This window comes from Panthera onca, chromosome D4 (genome assembly GCF_046562875.1).
Source record: "Panthera onca isolate mPanOnc1 chromosome D4, mPanOnc1 haplotype 2, whole genome shotgun sequence".
NCBI lineage: Eukaryota > Metazoa > Chordata > Mammalia > Carnivora > Felidae > Panthera > Panthera onca.
The window spans coordinates 41,484,938-41,512,011 of NC_138351.1; the positions used below are offsets into that span (position 1 = coordinate 41,484,938).

The 27,074-nt window shown below is 37.2% G+C and overlaps 1 protein-coding gene across 11 annotated transcripts in view; it reads left to right on the forward strand.

The window, feature by feature from the left end:
• CCDC171 (coiled-coil domain containing 171) overlaps positions 1-27,074 on the forward strand; it is a 308,137-nt gene that overhangs the window by 47,265 nt on the left and 233,798 nt on the right. For 10 of the 11 annotated variants that reach the window (XM_078436783.2, XM_078436780.2, XM_078436779.2 and 7 more), the window contains 2 exons: positions 14,739-14,831; positions 19,023-19,183. The exons of the other annotated variant lie outside the window; for it this stretch is intronic. In XM_078436783.2, the coding sequence (XP_078292909.2) occupies positions 14,739-14,831; positions 19,023-19,183 (254 nt within the window). The remainder of the gene's footprint in view (positions 1-14,738; positions 14,832-19,022; positions 19,184-27,074) is intronic. 11 annotated transcript variants of the gene reach the window in all.

Below are 27,074 nucleotides of genomic sequence, written 5' to 3' on the forward strand. Positions count from 1 at the left end.
GGTGCTTGAGGCATAGCAGTGAGCAAAACAAAGTCTCTTCCCTCTTGAAGCTAACACTCTAGTCAGGGAGAATCACACATTAAATGAAACAAAACATGATAAGCCCTGTGGAGAGTAATAAATCAGACTAGGGGAAGTAATGAGTGATGGGAAGGATGGTTACCCTTTTAGGGTAGTGTTCATGGAAGGCTGACTTGATAAGATGGTGTTTGAGACCTAAAGGGACAGCCATGTAGATACCTGGAGGAAGAGCATTTGAGGTAGAAGGAAGTACAAAGGCCTTGAGATGTGAGTGTGCTTGGAGTGTTTGAAGAATAGCAAGTAGGCCATTGGGACTGACATGGAGAAGCTAGTAGGAGATATAGAAAGGTAGGCAGATTTTCTAGCCTTGACAGTCTTCTGTAATTCATTGTAAGAACTTTGGCTTTTGTCTGAGTGAAATGAAAGCCATTGGAAGGTTTTGAGCAGAGGCTTGATATGCTTCCTCAGATTTGTTTGAAAAGCATCATTCTTTATACTCTTCGGAAAATAGCTTGTAAGAGACCACTTAGGACACTATTAAAGTCACCTAGATGAGATATATAGCATAGAGGAGGGGGTTGGATTTGTATGTATTTTGGATGATGGAACCAATAGAATTTGCCAATTAATTGCATCTGGCTTGTGAGAAAAAAGGAGGGAGCAAAGGAGAATGCCAAAGATTCTGGCATGTGCAAACAAGTGAATGGCATTGCCATTTACTCAACTGGCAAAGAATGCAAGTGGTGTAGATTTGGGAGTGGTCAGGATTTTACTTTTAGTATGTTAGATAGGCATGCCTGGTAGACATCCATGGGGAGATTTTGAGTAGGCAGTGCAGTAGAAGTATGGGGGATGGTAAGGAATTTTGGGAAGTATTGCATTGTGAAACTTTGAATGTTATAGGTCTTCTCTCTGTGTTGTTACAGTTTCTGCAGAGTGCTCTGCTAGTTTGCTCTGTGGTGGTTATAAAATGGAAGAAGGACATGGAGGGAGAATTCACATATCATACCGTTCAGCACACAGACTTTCCCCTGGTTTCAGTCTTGTGTACTCCCCTCCACACCCCCTCTCTGTGTATTCCTATGTCCAGCCTCTGGTTCAGATTCACATCCTTCAGATGATAAACCTCAAGTGTGTATGGTGGTTAGGAAGGAGTAGTTGTTTGGCTACTTGAGGTGGAGATGAGTGTCTGGACGTTAAACTTCTAATGCTGATGGTATTTAAAAAATCTTTATTGAGATTCACCCATCAAGCATCCGACTCTTGATTTCAGCTCAGGTCATGATCCCAGGATCGTGGGATCAAGCCCCATGTTGGTCTCCATGCTGATTGTGGAGTCTGCTTGAGATTCTCTCTGTCTCTCTCTCTCTCTCTCTCTCTCAAAGAAAAAACTAAATAAATAAAGGAACATTTTTACCACTCAGGAAAAAAACCCATTTCTCTCAGCCCTAAGCAACTGCTACTCTGCTTTCTATCTCTATAGATTTGCCAATTCTGAGCATTTCCTATGAATGTCATCATGCAATATGTGGTCTTTTGTGATTGCCCTTCTTCGCTTAGCATGACGTTTCCACAATTCATCCATGTTGTATCATGTATCAGTACTTCATTCCTTTTTATTACTGAATAATATTCCATCGTATTATATACCACATTTTGTGTATACATTTCTCAGTTGATAGGCATTTGCGTTGTTTTCACTTTTTAGTATTATGAATAATGCCTCTATGGATATTTGTGTACAGGTTTTTGTGTGAACATGTTTTCAGTTTTCTTGGATACATACCTAGGAGTGGAGTTGCTGGGTCATGTGGTAACTCTGTATTCTATTTTTTGAGGACTGTCGCACTGTTTTGCACAGTCGTGGCACCATTTTGCGTTCCACCAGCAATGTATGAGGGTTCCAGTTTCTCCAGATCCTCACCAGTACTTGTTATCATCAGTCTTTTTGACGAAAGCCACACTGGGTGGTGTATCATAGAATGTTATTTTGGTCTTGGTTTGCATTTCTCTAATGACTAATGATATTGAATACTACTTCATGTGCTTGTTGGCCATTTGTATGTTATTAGAGAAATCTATTAAGATTCATTGTCCATTTTAATGGGTTATTCATACCGTACAAATGTCAGATGTTAATAATAAGGGAAACTTGGTGTGGGGTGTATAGGAACTCTCAATGATAATGCCACGTGTGAACGTGGCAAAGATAAAATTACTCACCCATGGTCTAATTTTATGTAAAGTTAGAGAACAAATAAAAAATCAGATTATATTCTAAATATTTTTAGCCCATTTATCACTTGTGATGAACATTTTTTTAAGGCCAATGAATTCGGGAATAAAACATCGTATTTTAATTATCATTTAAAAATATTGTGTGGCTTATGGATGGCCTATTAAAAGATTAGAATAAAGTCTGAATATGCTTAGAATTAAAAAAAAAAACACCTTATTTAGAAGTCACTTTAGGAAGTGCCTGGCTGGCTCTTGATCTCAGAACAGCATATGACTCTTGCTCTCGGGCTTGTGAGTTTGAGCCCCACACTGGGTGTAGAGCTTACTTAAATAAGTAAACTTTAAAAAAAAAAAAAGTCACTTTAGGATGTTATAAAACCCTATGATCATCACTGAAAATATTTTAATTGTCTTACAGGTGTGAAGAAATACTACATAACAGTGATTTCTGTCTTTTTTGTTTGTGTGTTTTGTTTTGTTTTGTTGTTGTTGATAAAATTCTTATAAAGCCAGTTTTGACTGAATTGAGGGAATGTCTAATGCCTAAACTTTAGGATTTGTTTTTGGATAACTCAGTATTGACTATTCCTTGTAAAATAACTTGCCCCAGTTTCTTCTTTTATTGATTGATGTTGTAGACATAAAATTGTTTTAGCGTAGTTTTACTTTATGGTTTTCCTTAGCTACCCTGTAATTACTTTTGGTAATAACTAGGTCTCTGCTTTTGGAGAATTTGAAGCTTTGAAGCGTAGTCCAGATAGTCTCAATTTTTATTCTGTTTATAAGAATTTTGTAAGTGGACAATATAGTCCCATGACTCATCTACAATTCTTTATATTTAAACATTTAAAATTTTATTTTATTTTTTTATTATTTAAAAAAATTTTTTTTTAATGTTTATTTATTTTTGAGACAGAGAGAGACAGAGCACGAATGGGGGAGGGGCAGAGAGAGAGGGAGACACAGAATCGGAAGCAGGCTCCAGGCTCTGGGCCATCAGCCCAGAGCCCGACGCGGGGCTCGAACTCACGGACCGCGAGATCGTGACCTGAGCCGAAGTCGGACGCTCAACCGACTGAGCCACCCAGGCGCCCCTAAACATTTAAAATTTTAAATTAAAAAAATTTTGCTTTATATGGGCACCTGGGTGGTTCAGTTGGTCACGCGTCCGACTCTTGATGTTGGCTCAGGTCATGATCTCATAGTTTGTGAGTTTGAAACCCGCATCTGGCTCTGCGCTGATGGCACAGAGCCTGCTTGGGATTCTCTCTCTCCTTTTCTCTGCCCCTCCCCCGTGTGTGCACGTTCTTGGTCTCTCACTCTCTCCCTGTCTCAAACTAAATAAACTTAAAAAATTTTTTTTGCTTTATATTTAAGTGAATATATCTTGTCTTGGCTTTTGGCCAGATGGTGACATAGTGAAGGAAAAGTTAAATTTCTAGAGAGAATTTTATGCTACTTTTATATTCAATTGTGGAGACATTAACTATTAGTAATTCTAGGGACTTAAGTAATTGTCAGTGGTATTTTTTTAAAAAAGGATTACTATAAGATACATGAAATATGAGGATTAATATAAAAATAAATGAGACAATAATGTTAATACAGAGGGAAATTGTTAACATTTTCATTTAATAGAACATATTATCTAACGTTAATAGTATTACATTAAAGCAACTAATACAACAGATGTGTAGCCTAATCAGTGTTTTAAATTTCAGTGAAGTTTTCTAACAGTTGTATTTCATAAAACGGTGATTTCTTAACATGCTTGGATCAAAGCAGTTTATATATATATATATATATATATATATATATAATTTGTATTAAAAAATCTGATAAACTATATACCACTGTGTGGCTTAATCATCTTAACACGGATCAGTGGTTTCCGAGATTTAAAAAAAGAAAGCAAACTCCCAATCCAATTTTATAAATGTGGTGCTGGATACCACAGAACCAAGGGAAAAGTGAACTGGAAAAAGAAATATCTGTGGCTTTTATAAACCTCTTTACAACTAGGGGAGCCTTTTTTTTTTTTTTTTTTTATCATGGGAAATAAACTTAATAAGAAAAGAGAAAAGAGAAGATGCAAACCTAATAGCGAGAGGACTGAGGAGTCTTGCGAAGATTACAGTGGAGTGAGAACAGCCTGCAAATAAATTCTGAATTGCTTCTGTCAGTCATATTCTGTGTCATAGTAACAGAAAGCAGGGTAGAGTAGCTTTTTTCTCTGTATGTGTACTATACTCAAGTGAAAAAGGTAACGAAAAATGTACCTCACCTTTCCTATTGTCCGTGAAGCCAACCTTATCTGATTTCACTTTTTAAAGGCATCATGTGTTTGTAGGAATTATTTTTAAACACTTATTTGTGTTCATTACTAATTATAAGGTAGGTAAATGATGAAATCACCTGGGTTATGTAATTGTGCTTAGAAGTATTACATATTTTTGTTTTTATGTGCGTAATGGACTTTAAAATTGGGAGTTTATTAAAAAATTTGTTGAATACTGCAGTTTTTGTTACCAGGAAAGGTAAAGGTGATTTTTAGAGATGCTAAATTAATTTATGACCAGAATTTGTGTTGTGTCAATTCTGTCCCTGAAATTTCCTATTTTCATTTTTTGTGGTTTCTTTTATTATATGTAAAAGTAATAAAAGCTCTTTTTTTCCATTAAGCTGTTTTACAGTCTGAATGATAGACTTCATTATTCACTCCTGGTGAATACAAATGTGCTGCTGTATTTTCCAGTTGATTCCTGTAGTCATCAGGTTGCTTTCCCGTGTCTGTTCTGAAACTGTTAAGGCCCTGACTGTTGCTGCCCTCAGTGACTAGCTTCGTGTTTCCTCTCCTAAAACTGCGCAGTGAACCATGGTTGAGATGATGGGCATAGAGGGCTCTGAATGTTTGTACATTCGCCTATTTCTTGAAACTGCTGTGTGATTTTATTTATATTTTTATGTATGTATGTATTTATTTATTTTAAGTTTATTTATTTTGAGAGAGAGAGAAAGTACGAGTGGGTAGGGGCAGAGACAGAGGGGGAGAGAGATGCTCAAGCAGGCTCTGCACTGTCAGCACAGAGCCTGATGTGGGGCTTGAACCCATGAACCGCGAGATTGTGACCTGAGCCAAAGTTGGATGCTTAACCAACTGAGCCACCCAGGCACTCCTATTTATGCTTATTTTTAAATTAAATTGGATTTAATTAATTAGATTAAATGAACTCGAACTCATGATCCCAAGATCAAGAGTCGCATGTCTACTGATTCAGACAGCCAGGTGCCCGCAGGATAATAAACAGCAAAGGACTCACAGATTTTCTTTGTTACAGTCCTTTAATATTTGACTCAGTTTAAGTGATATGGTATTGTGGGGCTTCTGTTGTTCAAATACTTGTCAAATACTTAGAGACCTTGACCCTTTAAGATTTTTGTTTCTGATAATAAAAAATACTTTGAGATCTTCACTTTAAAGCCTCAAAGTACAGGGGCGTCTAGGTGGCTCAGTCAGTTAAGTGTCCAGCTCAGGTCTGATCTCATTGTCGTGAGATCCACCGTGGGACTCGCGCCTGGCATGGAGCCTGCCTTACATTTTCTCTCTCCCTCTCTGCCCCTTCCCCGCTCATCCATGCTCATGGGCACACACATATTCTCTCTCTCTCTCAAGAAAAAATTCTCAAAGTACAGTAACTACTTCCCCTCCACCCCAGGTAGGAATAAGTATTGCAGTTAATTGTTTGCACACGTATAAAAAATTATTTGCAGTCACTAAAATGTAACAAAATACACTTACCACTAAAATAATGATTAATCAGTCTATGATGATTCAGTTCCTTAGAATTATCTTCTTGAAGATGGATTATTACTCTATTGGTTACTGTGAAAGTGTCCATTAGTGGGAAATACCAGCTGATAAAATCTGGAAAAAGAGTTCAATAAACAGCCACTTTCTATTTATACAGCTGTTGACATTCTGGGGTAAACTTTGTGCAACTGTTTTGGAAACGGTGCTGTGTAATGTACTACTGAGAAATCCCTAGTATGCATTTTTTTTTTTTTTGTGACATTTCCTCCCCTAGTTGTCTTGTTCATTTTAGTGAGCTAAATTTGATGTATCAGAGCTTTGCTGCTTGACTAATTCCTTTAAGTTCACTGCTACCCTCTGAGCTGCTTATATTCTATTTGAGGAGAAAATAATGTAGTAGGAGCGGGTGTTTTTGCTCAGTCTTTCAGCAGTGTACGTGCACGTTTTCATAACTTTTGTGAAACTTTTGAAACAGGCCCATGGAAGCCACAGGAGCAGATGTGGTGCAGAGAGCAAATGTGGTCTGGAAATGTTTGGTTAGTTCTGCTGCTGAATTGGAGCTGGCGGCTTATACCCTGTGTTATGATAAAATAACATGTACCAAGGGATTGAGCCAGAGACATCCTTCTCTAAACTACCTTCTTCAAACAACAAACACTCACCTTTTAAAAGTGAAGTAGATTATCTAATTGGGCTGAACACGATTGAATGAGATGTAAATCATAAAATAATGAAATAGTTATGATGGATATATAGTATTTATTGAAATAAAGATCTCTTGGCAGTATATTGCAGTAGGAGAGGTCACAAAAATCAGCTAATACATGATAAAATACGTGCTCATGTTGTGTTAGATAAAGAACTCTTGTTTGTAGTGTTAAGGAACAAACATAGGATAGTGTAGTTCTTGTATTATAGGCAAACCTGTGTATGCTTAAATTGACCTGTGGTATGTATGAATTTGTGTTGATTTTTGTATTTTAACCTGAATCCCGTTACCACTTTTGCCCTTGCTTTGTAGAGTATGTTAGGACTGGATACTAATGAGACAGTTCATGATTGTACTGGTTCTCTTAGACAGTATTGGAGAAAAAAATTTTTTTGTGAACAGCACGTTGATGTTCCTCTAGCACCCTCTGCTGGATATAAGACTTAATTCACCAGACTAGGAGATGGAAAAAAAAAAAAAAATTATTAGGCGGGCCTTAATTTAATTATGTCTATCAACAAAGTCCACTTTTGGAAGTTTGTTTAAAGATTTGAATATTTTTTTTCTGTCCTTACTGATTAATTGATAGTTTTAGTAATAACAGTTGATGAGTTGTTTTCTTCTGGACATTCATTCAAAGCAGGAAGGTATGAAAATAAAGATGTGATCTCTGGCATATTATTTCAACCCATTTAGTTTTGGCCTGGGCAGGAATAACAGAGCCTCTCCTTGACTTTTGGAGTGTAAATCAGATGACTAATTAATTAATATGACATAACATATACATAAGAAATGAAAAGAAGACGTGAATTGTTGATTCTTTTATCATAGAATTCACTGAATATTCTGTATTTTATAAAATATAAGACTATTATTTTGACAAGAGAAGCTTATGCATATGATTTTTGGAATCTGAAAAAAATTGTTAGATTGGTTTCTTCCCTCTGTCTTTATTAACTTTTTTTTTTGTTCTAATTTTTTGTTTTCAGTGCCTATGGGCTATTTTCTTGTGACTGGTTAGGCTTCTTCTGACTTACAGAATCTAAGCTGAGCATTTTGTAGAGTTTACAATAAAAAATTTTTTTAGGGGCACCTGGGTGGCTCAATTGGTTAAGTGACCAACATCTACTCATGTCATGATCACACGGTTTCTGAGTTCAAGCCCCACATCGGGCTCTGGGCAGACAGCTCAGAGCCTAGAGCCTGCTTTGGATTCTGTGTCTCCCTGTCTCTGCCCTTCCCCCCATTTGCTCTCTCTTTCTCTCTCTCTCTCCTAAAAGTAAATAAAACATTAAGAAAATTAAAGAAAAAAGATTTAAACTAGTATTGGGCCTACCTAGAGTAATGCTCATTTTAATCTGGCTAAATATAAGAGTTTTTCTGCTATAGTAGATACCATGCTTTATACCTAAAACCAATGGGGATCCCTGGTCTAAGGATCAAAGTCAGCATTTAGAGGGAATTTTTTTCAGAAATTATGAAGTTGCCTTAGGGGGCTGTCACTTCTTTGACATTGTCTTTGGTTCTCATACTCAGGATTCTTTTTATTTTTTGTTAAGATATATTTCACATATTGTAACATTCATCCTTTTAAAGTATATTTTTAGTATATTCACAAAGTTGTGCAACCATTACCACTCTTTAATTCCAGAACATTCTCACTACTTCATGTCCATTAGCAATCACTGCTCCTTCCTCCCTCCCTCCCTAGCTACTGGCAATCACTAACACACTTTCTATCCCTATGGATTTGCCTATCCTGGAAATTTCATATAAATGAAGTCATACGATACATAGTCTCTTTGTGTCTGGTTTCTTTCATTTAACATATATTTTCAAGGTTCATATGTGTTATAGCAGGTATTGGTACTGAATGTTTTTTGGCTGAATCATATTCTGTTATAGGGATACACCATATTTTGTTCATCATTCATCAGTTGATGGACATTTGAACTGTTTCTACTTTTTGGTGGTTATGAAAAATGCTGATGTGAACATTTGTGTACAAGTTTTTGTTTGCACATGTTTTTATTTTTCTGGGGGTATATACCCAGGAATAGAAATGCTGGATATGGTGACTCTGTGTGACTTTTTAAGAAACTCAGAAACCGTTTTCCACAGTGGTGGCACCAGTTCACATTCCCACCAGTAATTTACGAGGTCTCTCTAATTTCTCTACATCCTCACCAATGCTTGTTATTTTCCACTTTTAAAATTATAACTAGCCTCACATGCATGAAGATATATCTCTTTGTGGTTTGGATGTGTATTTCCCTGATGACTAATAGTGTTGGCCATCATTTGATATACTTGTCATTTTCATATCTTTTTTGGAGAAATGTCTATTCAAGCCCTTTACTAATTTTTTAAATTGTGTTGTTTGTCTTTTTATTGTAACAGCTCGTTGTATATTCTGCATACTAGACTCTTATCAGGTACATGATTTATAAATATCTTCTGTCCTCTAGGTTGCCTTTCACTTTTTTATAATGTCCTTTGATGCTCAAAATTTAAAATTTTTATGAAGTCCAATTTTTTTTTCTTTTGTTACTCATGCTTTTGGTGTTGTATTTCAGAATCTGTTGCCAAATCTGAGGTCATAAATTCTATGTTTTCTTCTAAGAGTTTTATGGTTTTAGCTCTTATATTTACGCCATTGATCCATTTGAATTCATTTTTATATATGATGTGACTTAGGGGTCCACATTTATTCTTTTGAGTGTGTATATCCCATTGCCTCAGCACTGCTTAATAAAAAAATGATTCTTTCTCATAGAATGGTCTAGGCTCCCTTGTCAAAAATCAATTGACCATTGATGCATGGATGTATTTATGGACTCTCAGTTCTTTTCTGTAGATCTATAGGTCTGTTCTTATGCCAGTTCCACATTGTTTCGATCACTGTAGCTTTGTAGTAGTTTTGACATCAGGAAATGTGAGTTTTCCAACTTTGCTCTAACTTTTCAAGATCATGTTAACTTTTTGGAAAGTGCTTTAGTAAAATTGGCTTTAATTCTGTGTCTGTCACCTTATGATGGTGAAATTGCTTTTTCATATAATAGCTAATAACTTTCCATGGGACTAATGTTTGGTGTGAAACATGTTTTGAGACAGGTGGTAATGAGTATGAATGGAATATTTTATTTGATATATCTTAATATTTTGACAATATAGGTAGGAATTGACTGGTTCAAAGTCTCACCTTCCCACTGACCTTTTTTGCTTAGGAATGAATGGCTTAGTTTATTTTAATGATCTTTTCTGGTCAGAATACAATTTTGTTGGTAAATAATGATACCAGTACCATACTTCCCCACCATACTTCCTTTGCTTTTGTTGCTGTTTTAAAATGTTTTTCAGTATGGAAAATTTCAATCATCTGTGAAAGTCAGCAGAATACTAAAATGAACTTCATGTGCCTATTACTCAGCTTCAAGAATGATCAACTGATGGCCAACATTATTTCATGATTATCAGCTTCCCTTCCTCACCACTGGTTTATTATTATTTTTAAAGTTTATTTATTTATTTTGAGAGAGAGAGAGAGAGAGAGAGAGAGAGAGAGAGAGAGAGAGAATCCCAAGCAGGCTCCACACTGACAGTGTGGAGCCCAACATGGGGCTCGAATTCACAAACCGTGAGATCATGACCTGAACCAAAACCAGGAGTTGGTCACTTAACCGATTGAGCAACCCAGGCACCCCACCCCCAGTTTATTATTTTAAAGCAAATCCAGACGTCATATAATTTCATCCATGAACATGTTAGTATGTATTTCAAAGAGATAGGAGTTAAAAAATACTAATTATTAAAAAAAATTTTTTTAAGTAAACTCTATGCCCAATGTGAGGCTTGAACTCATGACCCTGAGATCAAGAGTTGCATGCTCTACTGACTGAGCCAGCCAGGTGCCACAATACCAATTATTATTACACCTAAAAAAGTAATAATAACTCTTTAGTTTTTTTTTTTTAAGTTTATTTTTATTTATTTTGAGAGAGAGAGAGAGAGCACATATGTGCACAAGTGAGGGAGGGGTAAGAGAGGAAAAGAAAGGGAATCCCAAGCAGGCTCTGCACTGTGAGAGCTGAGGCTAACGTGGGGCCTGATCCCAGGGCCTGTGAGATCATGACTGGAGTGGAAATCAAGAGTTGGATGTTTAACTGACTGAGCCATCCAGGCACTCCTCTTTAGTTTTATATTTCCTCATTTCCCGTTTTTTTGAATCTTGAGTCTTGAGTTGTCAGACTAAATTATAAATATTTACCAGTTTCATCTTTCAGGGGAATGCCCGTTATTTCAAAATACTGTAGCAGTATAGGGTATAAATGTCAGATTTTACCTTTAAAGATACTGTATTCTACTAACTTAAAAAAATCATTTTATTGTTTTGGATTTAAATTCAATTTAGACCCAAAAGATCACATTTGGACTTACTGCTTTTTCTACCCTCTGGAAAAAAGTCTTTTCTAGTAACTCACTAAGAAATATTATTGATAGGATGGCAAAATCTAACTAAAGCACATAAGTCGGTATAAAAAAATATTTTGTGAGTTTCATATTTGTGAAACGGAGTGATTGACTGTCGAAGCAGAATTGCTTCTTGACTATGAAGGCTATTAGTAGCAAAAGGACTACAAAGTCCTCTAGAGAAGAAGGGATATTTGTGTTTTTGCTCTACTCTAAAACAAGACATCGTAGGAACATGCTTTGCTCAAAAAAAACTAGTCATTTCTTACATATTCACAGACTGCTTGATTCATTTGTGAATTATCCAGTTTTTATTTATGCTCCTCCCTGTGTGATTCATTACATTACTGTCTCTGCAAAAAAAAAAAAAAAAAAAAAAAAGGAAATAAGGAAAGGGTAGGAGGAAAGAGGAAAAATCAAATTAATCAAGTTGGGCCTTTAAAAAACTTCAGCTTTGGGGCGCCTGGGTGGCTCAGTCGGTTGAGCGTCCGACTTCGGGTCAGGTCACGATCTCACAGCTCGTGAGTTCACGCCCCACGTCGGACTCTGTGCTGACACTGGGAGCCTGGAGCCTGCTTTGTTCTGTGTGTCCCTCTCTCTCTGCCCCTAATCTACTCGTATTCTGTCTCTGTCTCTCTCAAAAATAAATAAACATTAAAAAAAATTTTTTTTAAAAACTTCAGCTTAGGCTAAATGATAAAGTAAATATAATTAATAGAAACTTCTTTCTTGTCCAAATTTTATTTGAAAAGGAAATCAAATTAGTAATGTCTTACTCCATCACTATTGAACCATCTTTATTTGACAGACAAGACTCTAGGCATGGCTTTTCTTTGCTACTGTTACCCTGAAACATCTATAGCCGTCCTTGCCCCCAACAGGCTTTTGGTCATGACCAGTGACCTCTTTGGGACTAGGAATCCAGTGCTTCCCAGGGTTGCATTTTCTGAGCAAAAATGGCATTCAAAAATAGAGCTCTTGACTTCTGATTCTGGCCAGAAGTTGACCCCTATCTGAAAATTAATAAATTGGACTTCATTATAATGAAAACTTTTTTTAAGTTTATTTATTTGGGGGGGGGATGAGTGGGGGAGGGGCAGAGAGAGAAGGAGACACAGAATCTCAAGTAGGCTCTGTGCTGTCAGTGCAGAGCCCAACGCGGGGCTCCAACTCACGAACTGCAAGATCGTGACCTGAGCTAAAACCGAGAGTCGGTTGCTTAACTAACTGTGTCACCCAGGTGCCCTGAAAACTTTTGCTTTGTGAAAGACACTGTTAACAAAAAGACAAACTATAGACTTGGAGTAAATGTTTGCAAATCACATATCCAGTCAATGACTTGTATCCAGATTGTATAATGAACTCTCAAAACTCAATCAATAATAACAAAACAACCTAATTAAAAAATGGGGAAAAGATCCGAGTAGATATTTCACCAAAGAAGGTATACAGATGGTAAATAAATATGTGAGAAGATGCTCAATGTCATCTGTCATTAGGGAAATGCAAACTGAAACTGAAATGGAATACCATTACATGCCTATTGGAATGTCTTAAATCACCCTCCTCCCAAAAACGAAAAAACAGAAATTGACCATGCCAAGTGTTGTTGAGGGTGTAAAAAATTATAAACAATTCAGAAAAGTTTGGGAGTTTCATAAGACATTAAACATACACCTACCACATGACCCTGTCATTCTTCCCTTCACTGTTTACCCCCAAGAAGTCAAAGTACATGCCCTTACAAAGACGTGTGCACAAAAGCTCATAGTTTCATTTGTAATCGCCTATACTGGAAACAACTCAAATGTACGTAAACTGGTGAACAGATAAGTCAGTTGTGGTGTATCAACACAGTGGAACACTTTAACAATAAAAAGGAATAGACGGTTGATAAATGCAACCACATGGTGAATCTCAAAATAGTTATGCTGGGAGAAAGAAACCAGACGATACAGAATATATGCTGTATGACTCAATCTCTATGAAATTCTGGGAAATACAAAGTGATTAATAGTGACAAAACCAGATCAGTTGTTACTTGGAGATGGGGGTGGGGTGTTAAGGGCTGGAAGAAATTACCAAGAGATAGAAGGAATCTTGTAGGCGTCATGGAAATATTTCTTATCTTGATTATGGCAGTGACTTTATGTGTGTGTATATACACTTATCAAATTACACACTTTTTAAAAAATGTTTATTTGCTTTTGAGAGAGACAGAGACAGAGCGTGAGCAGGGCAGGGACAGAGAGAGAGGGAGACACAGAATCTGAAACGGGCTCCAGGCTCTGAGCTGTCAGCAAAGAGCTTGATGCGGGGCTTGAACTCACGAGCCTTAGAGCTGTGAGATCATGACCTGAGCTGAAGCTGGCCGCTCAACCAACTGAGCCACCCAGGTGCTCCAAATTACACACTTTTAATGCATATCATTTATTACATATAAATTATACATCAATAAAAAAGAAAAAAAGAAGCAAGGACTGGAGTATTCTTCCTGAGCATGATTTTCACACGTTTTTTTACCATGTCTTTTACAATCTTGGAAAAGCAGTTAAAATGAGGCTACGGTAATCTAAAGTGTGATTTATATCCACTTAAAAAAAAAGTTTTTAATTTTAATTCCAGTATGTTACCATACAGTGTTATATTAGTTTCAGGTGTACAATATTGTGATTCCACAGTTTTATACATTCCTCAATGCTCATCATGATGAGTGTGCTTTTAATCCCCTTCACCTATTTCACCCATCCCCCCCACCCTCCTCCCCACACCCCCCTCCCCTCTGGTCACCAACCATCTGTTTATCCTCTATAGTTAAGTCTGTTTTTTTATTTGTCTCTCTTTTGTTTTCCCCTGGATTCATTTGTTTTGTTTCTTAAATTTTTTTTTTTAATGTTGATTTATTTTTGAGGGACAGAGTGTGAGCAGGGAGGGCCACAGAGAGAGAGAGAAAGACACAGAATCTGAAGAGGCTGCAGGCTCTGAGCCGTCAGCACAGAGCCGGACGTGGGGCTGGAACTCACGGACCGCGAGATCATGACCCGAGCCGAAGTCGGAGCCTTAACCGACTGAGCCACCCAGGCACCCCAATTTGTTTTGTTTCTTAAATTCCACACGTGAGTGAAATCATATGGTGTTTGTCTTTCTCTGAGTGACTTGTTTTGCTCAGCATTGTAGCTGCGTCCATGTTGTTGCAAAGATCCATGTCCACTTTAAACACCAATGTCTGGGGCGCCTGGGTGGCTCAGTCGGTTAAGCGGCCGACTTCGGCTCAGGTCATGATCTCGCGGTCCGTGAGTTCGAGCCCCGCATTGGGCTCTGTGCTGACAGCCCAGAGCCTGGAGCCTGTTTCAGATTCTGTGTCTCCCTCTCGCTGACCCTCCCCTGTTCATGTTCTGTCTCAAAAATAAATAAAACGTTAAAAAAATGTTTTTTTTAAAATAAATAAACACCAATGTTTGTGAGCTTAACCTTTGAATTTGTTTTCAGGCAACTACTCTAAGAGTGAGGAAATTAGAAGAAAATATTGAAGCAGAAAGAGCAGCACATTTGGAGTCAAAATTTAATTCTGAAATTATTCAGGTAAAGCCTAAGCCAAAATTTTTTTGGTATGGATTTTATTAGGCAGGGAAAAGTGGGATTCTGTTCAGAGAGCTAAGGTGTGCGTTTAGGATGGGTAGCATATTGTTAAGGCACTCATTATCCTATTCGTATCAGGATATAGTTGAGGATGGTTTTTACTATATTAGAGGAGGGGTTGACACACTACAGCCCACAGGCTAAATCTCACCCTTTGCCTGTTCGAGGGAGGTTTTGTCTTGTCTGTGGGGCTTCTGTGCTGCAGTGGCAAGGGGGGGTGGTTGTGACAGAGACCTTATGGCCGGCAAAGTCCAAAATATTTACCCTCTGGCCTATTACAGAAAGATTTACTGATCAGAGTATTCTTTTTATCAACAACCATGGGTTGAATTTCTTTTTTGAAAACACTGAAAAAATAAGCACCTTGATTTATCGTGTGTATATCCTGTGCACATTACTTATCACTGTATTAAGAGCTGAAGGTGGGGCACCTGGGTGGCTCAGTCAGTTGAGAGTACAACTTTGGGTCAGGTCATGATCTCATGGTTCTGTGAATTTGAGCCTGGTGTCAGATTCCCTGCTGTCAGTGCAGAGCTTTGGATCCTCTTCCCCCCCCCCCCCCTGCCCCTCCCCCATTTGTCCCCCCCCCCCCAATAAATAAACGTAAAAAAAAAAAAGAGCCCAAGGGATAAAGGTGAAAGAACTCCTTTTGGAACTTACATTTCATTACCAGAAATACTGTATATTTGTATCTATACCTGTACATCTATACAGATACACAGATAAATGTGTGGATAGAAATATCAAATACTAAAATACTACAGGGCATAATAAAGATTAAATGTGAGAGGGGAATTAATTGAAGGCATCCTAAAGGAAGGTGTCCTTTAGGTTTTAGAATGAGAAGGAATTTCTAAGAGAAGTGAAGGCATTCCAGCTGGGGGTTGGCAAACTACTGTGCATGGACCAAGTCTGGCCCATAGCTTGTTGTATATAAATCAAGTCTCACATAAAGTTCCAGAAATCTAAATTCCTTAATTTATTGTTTCTAAAGTGGACTCCATACCCAGTGTGGGGCTTGAACTCATGACCCTGAGATCAAGAGTTGTATGCTCTACCGACTGAGCCAGGTGCCCCTAAGTTCCTTAATATAATTTGGACTTTTTTTTTAAGACATACACTTTCCCTTATATTAAATGTTAATTAATAAAACTTGCGAAGTTTTACCTTATTGTTTAAACATGTCTTAATATAGGGCGTAACTAAGCTCATAAGAAATTTATAATAAATTATTTTTTTACTTTTATCTTTAATGAAATGCCTCCTTTACCTGCAAAATTCTCAGGCCCATGTATTTGAGTGTTTGTATTTTAGGCAAACTTGTACAAGTTAAGCTTTTCTTTAAAAAAAAAAAAAGATTAAATCACCCAAAAATAAGCAATAAGGCTAAAGTTTTAAATTATGAAAGAAGTACAATTCAGAAATAAGTTTTTCATTGTAGTTATAATTTATACCTGGATGTATATATAGTTAATAGCTATAAAAATAATTATTACATGTATAGTTTTTACTCATATACATTAATATTTCATATTTAACCTAGGGTTTTGACTGTGAAAAAAAGCCAGAGTTTATATTTGAACCATACACATCTATAAATACCGACAAGTATTTTCAGTGAGGTACATCTAGTAAAATTCAGTTTCAGATTAGTTTAAAAGCAAATGAGACAAATGAGACTACTAAATAGTTGTAATGAATCACCATTTTATCATAAATTGTAGTTAAGTTTGTTTAGATGCTATATCATAAAAATGAGAAAGTAGAGTCAGAGAGTTGACTCAATTAGTAATTTGAAAACTACTTCTCTTTCAGTTGGATTGATTTGTCCTTTGTGATTGAGTGTGCTTATTTCCTGAAAGGAGATAGCAATGCAGATAGAAGAAAATGTTGTCCAGATTTATTATTTTACTTGTAAACATTGGATTTAGACAAAATAGCAGAGAAAAATAAAGTTTAGGGGCGCCTGGGTGGCTCAGTCAGTTAAGTCTCCGACTTTGGCTCAGGTCACGATCTTGGGGTTCATGAGTTCCAGCCCCGTGTCGGGTTCCATGCTGACAGCTCAGAGCCTGGAGCCTGCTTCATTCTGTGTCTCCCTTTCTCTTTGCCCCTCCCCTGCTCATGCTCTGTCTCTCTCAAAAATAAATAAACATTAAAAAAAAAAATTGAAAAAAAAAAAAAGAAAAAGAAAGTTTAAAAGACCGAATCTCAAAAATTACCAGGTTGTATCTCCATATCTATTCTATTTCCTTACGTTAGTGTAAGAATGTTTCAGTTATTCCAAAATATTTTTGGATTATTACAAATAATAATTCTGGTGATTATTTTTTGTATGGGTTAATTTAAGAACATTTTTATGTTGTCCTAGTCTTCATTTCTTGGTGACTTCATCTTTTTTACTTCAGATTGTCTTTTGCCATCCCCATGAGGCTTGTTCAGAGCTTTTCTCTGATTTCATGGCCCTTTGTGCCTGTTTCTGTGACAGGAGCCACTTACATATTCTCTTGTGGTCTCTCCTCTCCTAAAGACTAGGAGCTCTTCAAGAACTAAGACTGTCTATTTTCATGATTATCATATAATACCTTGAGCACTAGCTCATTGCCTGGCACATATTAAGTGCTTAATAATATTTATTCAAACATTTATTAAACAAATATTATGTATTCATATGTGATGTTAAGTATATATTGATATTAGATAAATATTATCTCATTAGATCTTTGTAGCAACTCTGTAGATAGTCTGTTTATGAGGATGATGATGATGATTTACTGTTTACAGGTGAGGAACCTCAGGTTTTTGGAGGTTTAGTAATATGCCAGAGGTCACCTAAGTTAATTTGTAGAGCTAGAATTTAAACGTGAGCTTTAGGATTCTGAAGCCGATTTTCTATCTAGTATAAAGCGTTTTCTATCACCCCCCTTTTTTTGAACTTAGCGTTCTAATTTTTGTTTTTAACTTAATTTTCTGAAGAAGGTAAAACATAGTTCAGAAATCAAAACAATATTAAATGGATGAGAACTCTTGCTTTCACTCCTGTGTCTCCCTTCAATCTACCCAATTGCCTCTTACTTATTCTTATTTTTTCCACTTGTTTACCCAAAATATAGACTTTATCTGGACTTTGCTTTATTGATATATGTTAGCCCTACATAGAGAACCACATAGAGAACTTCCTTTTCAAAAACTCTTTTTTTTTTTTGAGAGAGAGAGAGAGAGGGTGCAAGTGAACGAGGGGCAGAGAGAGAGAGAGAAGTGGGGCTCACCCGAAGCAGGGCTCGAGCTCACCTGATGCGGGGCTCGAACTCATGAACTGGGAGATCATGACCTGAGCCGAAGCCAGATGCTTAACTGACTGAGCCACCCAGGTGCCCCTCAGAAGTTGTTTTGTAACTTTTTTTTTTTTTTTTTTTTTTTTTTTTACCGCTGCATATTCTTCTTTTATGGGAATATACTGCTTTGTTCCTCTGTTCTGCTGTCATTGTTTACATGGAATCCAGTTTTTAAAGTGTTTTATTATATGAAGTTTCAGGTATATGCAGAAGTAGAGAGAATTGAACAATGAGCTTCCTGTGTAGCCATCACTTCAAGATTTACCTCGGGCCAATCATGTTTTTTATTTATTGCCCCTGTCTACTCCCATCCCTATATCACTTTGAGGCAAATCCTAGATAGCCCACATTTACAAATATTTTAGTCAAATAGTATTATTCGGTAATAAAAGTTTTACTTGTCAACAGTAAGAAACCTCTAGGAGTAAAACTTTATTGAGATTCTAACGATGTTAATGTAACGGTGTTTCTCTTAAGAGGGGAAGAATTCTTTGCTTTTGTTTTCAAAAACCATTCATTTTATTATGTTTCATACAAAGTTTTGAACGTGGATTTGTAGGTCGAAATTAGGCACTTTGATAAGGCATTTCCATAGCACAGTTAACTCTTCTTCCACTCTTCCTTCCATTAAACATGTTCAGAAAGGGAATACACTGTCTTTTGTTTATTTTCCTTTTTAAACCAAAGCAGAAAGGAAGAAGTTTAGGTAAATGATGATCTGCTACTGATAAATTACGCTGTTCAATTTGACTGACGCTAGCGTTTCCTTCCTTGCTTTAACTACTTCTCTGACATCTGGTAGTTACGGATTCGAGACCTTGAAGGAGCTTTGCAGGTCGAGAAGGCCAGCCAGGCAGAAGCTGTTGCTGACTTGGAAATGATCAAGAATGAATTCAAAGAAGTTGAAAGTGCATATGAGCGAGAAAAGCATAATGCACAAGAGAGCTTTGCAAAATTAAATTTGTAAGTCTTTTACTGTAAAATTCTTTAAGTTAATGTAAAGGGTTTATGAAACCTACATAAGTATGAATGTGTAGTATTTTAGATGTAGTTCTCATTGATGTCAGTGCTAGTTTGTGGATAAAAGATTTCATAAAACAGATCTATACTTCTCTACTTTTTTGGATTTTGAAGTATCATGGCTATTCCAAGTGGTCTCAGAAATGCAATTTTTACCCTATAAAGTAAATATGTTAATGTATTTTGTATTTACTGATGTAATACAGTATCTTTAAAGACCTTGATTTCTAGGCCACCTGCAAAGGGCTATGTGGAGATGGATAATGTTTGAGATTTTCTCAAACTACGGGCATAATAGCAGTAGGACTAATACCACTCTTTGTGGCTCGCATGCATTGTGGCTCACTTGGCGTCTAGCATTGCATGGTTTCATTTAATTCATATAACACCCCATGAGGTAGCTTCTCTTTTTATCCCTGTTTTACAGATGTGGAAATTGAGGCTTAATGAGGATGGGGACACACAACTAGTACGTGGCAGAGTCAGGATCTTTTTGATTCCTACTGATTTTAACCTTTATCAGTTCAAAAGCCTTTCATCTGGAATGTTCTGTAGGATGCTTTAAAAGTTCATAATTCTTTAATATGTTTCCAAAAAAAAGTTGATAGTAGATTTTTTAAAATATAATTTATTGACAGATTGGTTTCCCTACAACACCCAGTGCGCATCCCAACAAGTGCCCTCCTCAATGCCCATCACCACTTTCCCCTTGATAGTAGATGTTTTAAAGCATTTCTCCCCATAGGGTGAAATACATCCCACCATTGGTACATGACCTGATAATAGGTTGGTATATTAAAGTTGTGTATTTATTTTTAATGTTAGTTTGTATATGACAAATAGATCATGATTTTCCACTTACAGCAATGACATGAAGATTCCTCTTAAAATACTTCATTTGACATAAAAAATGAGTTAGAGAAAAGCATTATTAAATAGTAGTAATTATTACAGGTATAGCAAAATCATAAAGATGGCACTTGAAAGACTGACTTAAAAAACTGATGTTGAAAAAATTTAAAATTCTTTACCTGAGATTACTGTTATTGGTAGTGCTTATAATATTTTAAACCAGTAATTCTGAACTGAAAGTTTTTGCTTCCTCTGGGATGACTTAGATGACCTTCTGTGAATGTTACTCTAAAGACTTATCCTCCTGTATTTCCTTTGAACCATTGCTTGAATCTGCACATTTATATATAAATACGTTTGAAGGGCCTTTATATAGAATATAGTGCAGACTTTTTAACTGTTGCTTTGAGATAATAATTAGAATCTGCAAGTGAAAGAAGCCAGACTGTACTCCCAACAAGTAAAGCTTTCACCAGTGAAATAATAGGCTACTTTGGGGAACTAGTGAGTTCTCTGTCTTGGGAGGTTCAAAACAGAAGGTAGAAGATTCTTTGTCATGGGTATTGAAGAAGAGAATCCTGCAAAAGTTGGACTAGTGGAATTTTAAAAGACCTGCTAACAATGAAGCTCCAATATTTTGTTATAAAGTAAACTCGGGGCGCCTGGGTGGCTCAGTCAGTTGAGCATCTGACTTCAGCTCAGGTCATGATCTCACGGCCTGTGAGTTCGAGCCCCATGTCGGGCTCTGTGCTGACAGCTCAGAGCCTGGAACTTGCTTCGGATTCTGTGTCTATCTCTCTCTCTACCCCTCCCCATGCTCATGCTCTGTCTTTCTCTCTGTCAAAAATAAATAAACATTAAAAAAAAGTTTTAAAGTAAACTCTGCCGACAATGTGGAGCTCACACTCAGGACCCTAAATCAAGAGTTGCATGGTCCACCAACTAACTGAGCCAGCCAGGTGCCCCAAGCTCCAGGATGTTAATCTATGTGCTTTTCTAATCATACCCCAAGCCAATTTTTTTCTTTAGGTTTGTTCTGCTATTATTTGTGTTTTGGTGCTTGAAAAATTTTACTCAAATTTTGTATTCCAACAAGCATCAACTAACAATTCTAAATATTAGTTACATATTCCAACTAAGCACCAGCTAACAATCCAAAATACTTTAACACAGTGTCCCTTATCCGTTCTTCGTCTCTATATAACTGTGCTATAATAATAAACAGTGAATATTAAATAGTAATTAAAGCCCACTACTCATTTCTGTGACTCCGTTCCTGTGACTTCTCTTCTCCATCGCATCTTCCTTTTCTTTGTATGTAACGTGACAGCCTCTTCTGTTCCAATGATCTGTGGTACTACAGGGAATGATATGGCATGAGGAATGATTGGTTAAGCTATTTCATTTTCTATTTGTACTTCTGACTTGTCTTCAGAATCTTCTTTTTTTTTTTTTTTTAATTTTTTTTTTTTTCAACGTTTTTTATTTATTTTTGCGACAGAGAGAGACAGAGCATGAACGGGGGAGGGTCAGAGAGAGAGGGAGACACAGAATCGGAAACAGGCTCCAGGCTCCGAGCCATCAGCCCAGAGCCCGACGCGGGGCTCGAACTCACGGACCGCGAGATCGTGACCTGGCTGAAGTCGGACGCTTAACCGACTGCGCCACCCAGGCGCCCCTCTTCTTTTTTTTTTTTTAAATTTTAATGTTTATTTATTTCTTAGAGAGAGAGAGAAAGAGTGCAAGCAGGGGAGGGGCAGAGAGAGAGGGAGACACAGAATCCAAGGCAGGCTCCAGGCTCCAAACTGTCAGCATGGAGCCCTACGCGGGGCTCGAACTCACCAACCGCGAGAACATGACCTGAGCCGAAGTCGGTCACTAAACCGACTGAGCCATCCAGGTGCCCCCAGAATCTAATTTAAAAAATACTTTAAAATGTTTTAAAGTCATGAACTCTCACATATTGATTTTTCAAAGTAGCTCTAAGTTCGGGATCATGTATTTCAAAAGGAAACTTGGTAGATTTTAGGTCTTTAAGGTAAATAATACCTTAAAAATTTTTTTTAATGTTTATTTATTTTTGAGAGAGAGACAGAATGTGAGCAGGGGAGGGGCAGAGAGAGAGAGGGAGGCACAGAATCTGAAGCAGGCTCCAGGCTCCGAGCTGTCAGCACGGAGCCCAACTTGGGGGCTCGAACCCACGAACCGTGAGATCATGACCTGAGCCAAAGTTGGACGCTTAACTGACTGAGCCACTTAGGCACCCTGGTAAATGATACCTTTAGTTTACAACTTTGAGAGCAGGGAGTTTGGGGTAGGACATTGTTTTACCTGTTGGATAGAACTGATACAACAACTGGTGATAAAGATTTTGTAGAGAAAATGCTGCCTGAACTTTGCCTAAGGTTCTTAAGCTTCTTTTTTTTCCCGGGTAGGTCTAGGTCAGGAGAAAAATCTTGTGTGTGTATTTTGGATTTATGATTTTGGTCAACCATTTCATAACTGTGAACATTCCTGCATGAAATTATTTTAGGTGGGATATATATGTGTTTATATATATTTTACATACATATTGTAAAGATCTCAATGAAGAATTTGATACCAATAACAGGCTACTTTAAAAAAATATATATTATATATAGAATTTTAGATAGAATAGATCCCTCTTCTGTATTTCTATAATCAAATTTTCTTAGTTATAAATTTTTTTTTTTGCATCTATAAGTTGTAGTATGAAACTAAAGCTTTTAAATAATCTTTTCATTTTAGAGTTTTTTTTAATGCCAGGTCTTTATTAGCTGTGGTAACTGATTGCCTGGAATTGGTAGGGGGAAGGAGATCATGGTAACTTTACATCTAGTTTGAAATTAAATAAAAAATTTTTAACGTTTATATATTTTTGGGAGAGAGAGTGAGATGGAGGGTCTGAAGTGGGCCCCCCGACACGGGGCTGAAACTCATGAACTCTGAGATCATGACTTGAGCTGAAGCTGGATGCTTAACTGACTGAGCCACCCAGGCGCCCCTAAAGTTAAATTAAAATTAAAACAACACTGTTCAGGAAGAAATGGACAGGTTCCTAGAAATATATAAACTACCAAAACTGAAACAGGAAGAAATAGAAAATTTGAACAAGCCTGTAACCAGTAAAGAAATTGAATTAGTAATCAAAAATCTCCCAAAAAACAAGAGGCCAGGGCTGGATGGCTTTCCAGGAGAAGTCTACCAAACATTTAAAAAAGAATTAACACCTATTCTTTTGAAGTTGTTCCAAAAAATAGAAATGGAAGGAAAACTTACAAACTCATTCTACGAGGCCAGCATTACCTTGATTCCAAAACCAGACAAATACCCCACTAAAAAGGGGAACTATAGACCAATTTCCCTGATGAACATAGATGCAAAAATTCTCAACAAGATACTAGCCAACCGGATTCAAAAATATATTAAAAGAATTATTCACTAAAATCAAATAGGATTTATACCTGGGATACAGGTCTGGTTCAATATCCACACATCAGTCAATGTGATGCATCACATTAATAAAAGAAAGGACAAGAAGCACTTGACCGTCTCAATAGATGCAGAGAAAGCCTTTGACAAAATACAGCATCCTTTCTTGATAAAAACCCTCAAGAAAGTAGGTATAGAAGGATCATACCTTGAGATCATAAAAGCCATATATGAAAGACCCTCTGCTAATATCATCCTCAATGGGAAAAAACTGAGCTTTCCCCCTTAGGTCAGGAACACGACAGGGATGTCCACTCTTGCCACTGTTATTCAACATAGCACTGCAAGTCCTAGCCTCAGCAATCAGACAACAAAAAGAAATTAAAGGCATCCCAATTGGCCAAGAGGAGGTCAGACTTTCACTCTTTGCAGATGAGATGATACTCTATATGGAAAACCCAAAAGATTCCACCAAAAAAATGCTAGAACTGATCCATGAATTCAGCAAAGTTGCAGGACATGAAATCAATGCACAAAAACTGGTTGCATTTCTATACACTACTAATGAAGCAGCAGAAAGAGAAATCAAGGAATTGATCCCATTTACAATTGCACCAAAAATCATAAAATACCTAGGAATAAAGCTAACCAAAGAGGTGAAAAATCTATACACTGAAAACTATAAAAAGCTTATTAAAGAAATTGAAGACAACACAAAAAAATGGAAAAATATCCCATGCTCATGGACGGGAAGAACAAATCTTGTCAAAATGTTGATACTACCCAAAGCAATCTACATATTCAATGCAATCCCTATCAAAATAACACACATATTCTTCATAGAGCTAGAATAAACAATCATAAAATTTGTATGGAACTAGAAAGACCCCAAAGAACCAAAGCAATCCTGAAAAAGAAATCCATAGCTGGAGGCATCACAATTCTGGACTTCAAGATGTATTACAAAGCTGTCATCATCAAGACAGTATGGTACTGGAACAAAAACAGACACATAGATCAATGGAACAGAATAAGAGAACCCAGAAATGGACCCACAAACATATGGCCAACTAATCTTTGACGAAGCAGGAAAGAGTATCCGATGGAAAAAAGACAGTGTCTTCAGCAAATGGTGCTGGGAAAACTGGACAGCGACATGCAGAAGAATGAACCTGGACCACTTTCTTACACCATACACAAAAATACACTCAAAATGGATGAAAGACCTAAACGTAAGACAGGAAGCCATCAAAAACCTCGAGGAGAAAGCAGGCAAAAACCTCTTTGACCTCAGCCACAGAAACTTCTTACTCAACATGTCCCTGGAGACAAGGGAAACAAAAACAAAAATGAACTATTGGGATCTCATGAAGATAAAAAGCTTCTGCACAGCGAAGGAAACAACCAGCAAAACTAAAAGACGATTGACAGAATGGGAGAAGATATTTGTAAATGACATACCAGATAAAGGGTTAGTATCCAAAATCTATAGAGAGCTTATCAAACTGAGCACCCCAAAAACAATCCAGTGAAGAAATGGGCAAAAGAAATGAATAGACATTTTTCCAAAGAAGACATCCAGATGGCTAACAGACACGTGAAAAAATGTTCCACATCACTCATCATCAGGGAAATACAAATCAAAACCACAATGAGATACCACCTCATACCAGTCAGAATGGCTAAAATTAACAACTCAGGCAATGACAGATGTTGGCAAGGATGGGGAGAAAGAGGAACCCTTTTGTACTGCTGGCCGTAATGCAAACTGCTGCAGCCACTCTGAAAAACAGTATGGAGGTTCCTCAAAAGTTAAAAATAGAACTACCCTACGACCCAGCAATTGCACTACTAGGTGTTTATCCAAAGGATACAGGAGTGCTGTTTCGAAAGGGCACATGCACCCCAATGTTTATAGCAGCACTATTGACAATAGCCAAAGTAAGGAAAGAGCCCAAATGTCCATTGACAGATGAATGGATAAAGAAGATGTGGTTATATACATACAGTGGAGTATTACTTGGAAGTCAAAAAGAGTGAAATCTTGCCTTTTGCAACAATGTGGATGGGACGAGAGTGTATTATGCTAAGCAAAATTAGTCAAAGACAAATATATGACTTCACTCATATGTGGAATTTAAGATATAAAACGGATGAACATAGGAAAGTGACACAAAAATATATAAAAACAGGGAGGGGGGCAAAACATAAGAGACTCTTAAATATAGAGAACAGGCTGAGAGTTGCTGGAGGGGTTTTGGGTGGAGGGATGGGCTAAATGGGCAAGGCGCATTAAGGAAGACACTTGCTGGGATGAGCATTGGATGTTATTTGTAGGGGATGAATCACTGAGTTCTACTCCTGAAATCATTATTGCACCATATGCTAACTAACTTGGATGAAAATTTAAAAAAAATTAATTAATTACCAAAAAACACTGTTCAAAGATATGATATTAGATGGACTGAATCTCAGTTTATCTATTTCATTACACTCAATATTTAGGAACTTCCTTATTTTTCTAAATATAACATCCAAAAGTATAAAAATAACAAAAGTATTAAAATTTATTAGCAGAATTATTACTTACATGGTGGATAAAAGACCAAAGATGGTTTTTTGTTAAAACAGTCTGTGGTGAAGTTCTTAGCTCAGCTCTTTTATTTTTATTTGTATTTTTTTTAGATTTTTAAAAAATGTTTATTTTGAGAGAGAGTGTGTGAGCAGGGAATGGCAGAGAGAGAGGGAGAGAGAGAATCTCCTCCAGGCTCTGTGCTGTCAGCACAGAGGCCGAGATGGGGCTTGATGTCACAAACTGTGAGATTACAACCTGAGCCGAAATCAAGAGTCAGAAGCCTAACTGACTGCCACCCCAGCACCACTTAGCTGAGCTCTTTAAAAAAATAATAGCCTGGGAATCTAGTAGGAAAGAAAGCATCTTAACTATAGGTTTCCTTCCTCTCCCTTCTCTTTCTTGCCTAAATCCTTCACCTGCCAAGTCCTAGTCCTTCTTCGGAATTCAAAGAGATGGGGCTCCCTTCATTATACCCCCGCCCAACTCATTGCCCTTGGTGGGGCTTTTCAAGAAGCCCAGGAACCGATGATTTCTTGGGTTGTGCATTACATTGCTGACAGTGAGGAGTGTCCCCCATTTCAGTGGACCTAGTTTGAACATGAACTCAGCCCCAAATGACAGAGGCATTTAATTTTATATTTGCTGAGTAATAATAACTTTTAACTGAAACTGTGATTTTGTCAAAATCTTGTATGTAGTCTGAAAAGTAAAATAGTACTTCAAGGTCAGCAGTTTCATACCCCTTGCTCTCTACTACCAGTTTCCACTCCTTTGAAGCAACTGTTTTTAATTCTTCAATAAAAATTTTTTTAATCTTTTTATTTATTTTTGAGAGAGAGAGAGAGAGAGAGAGAGAGAGAGACAGTGTGCAAGCAGTGGAGGGGCAGAGAGAGAAGGAGGCACAGAATCCGAAGCAGGCTCCAGGCTCTGAGCTGTCAGCACAGAGCCCAACAC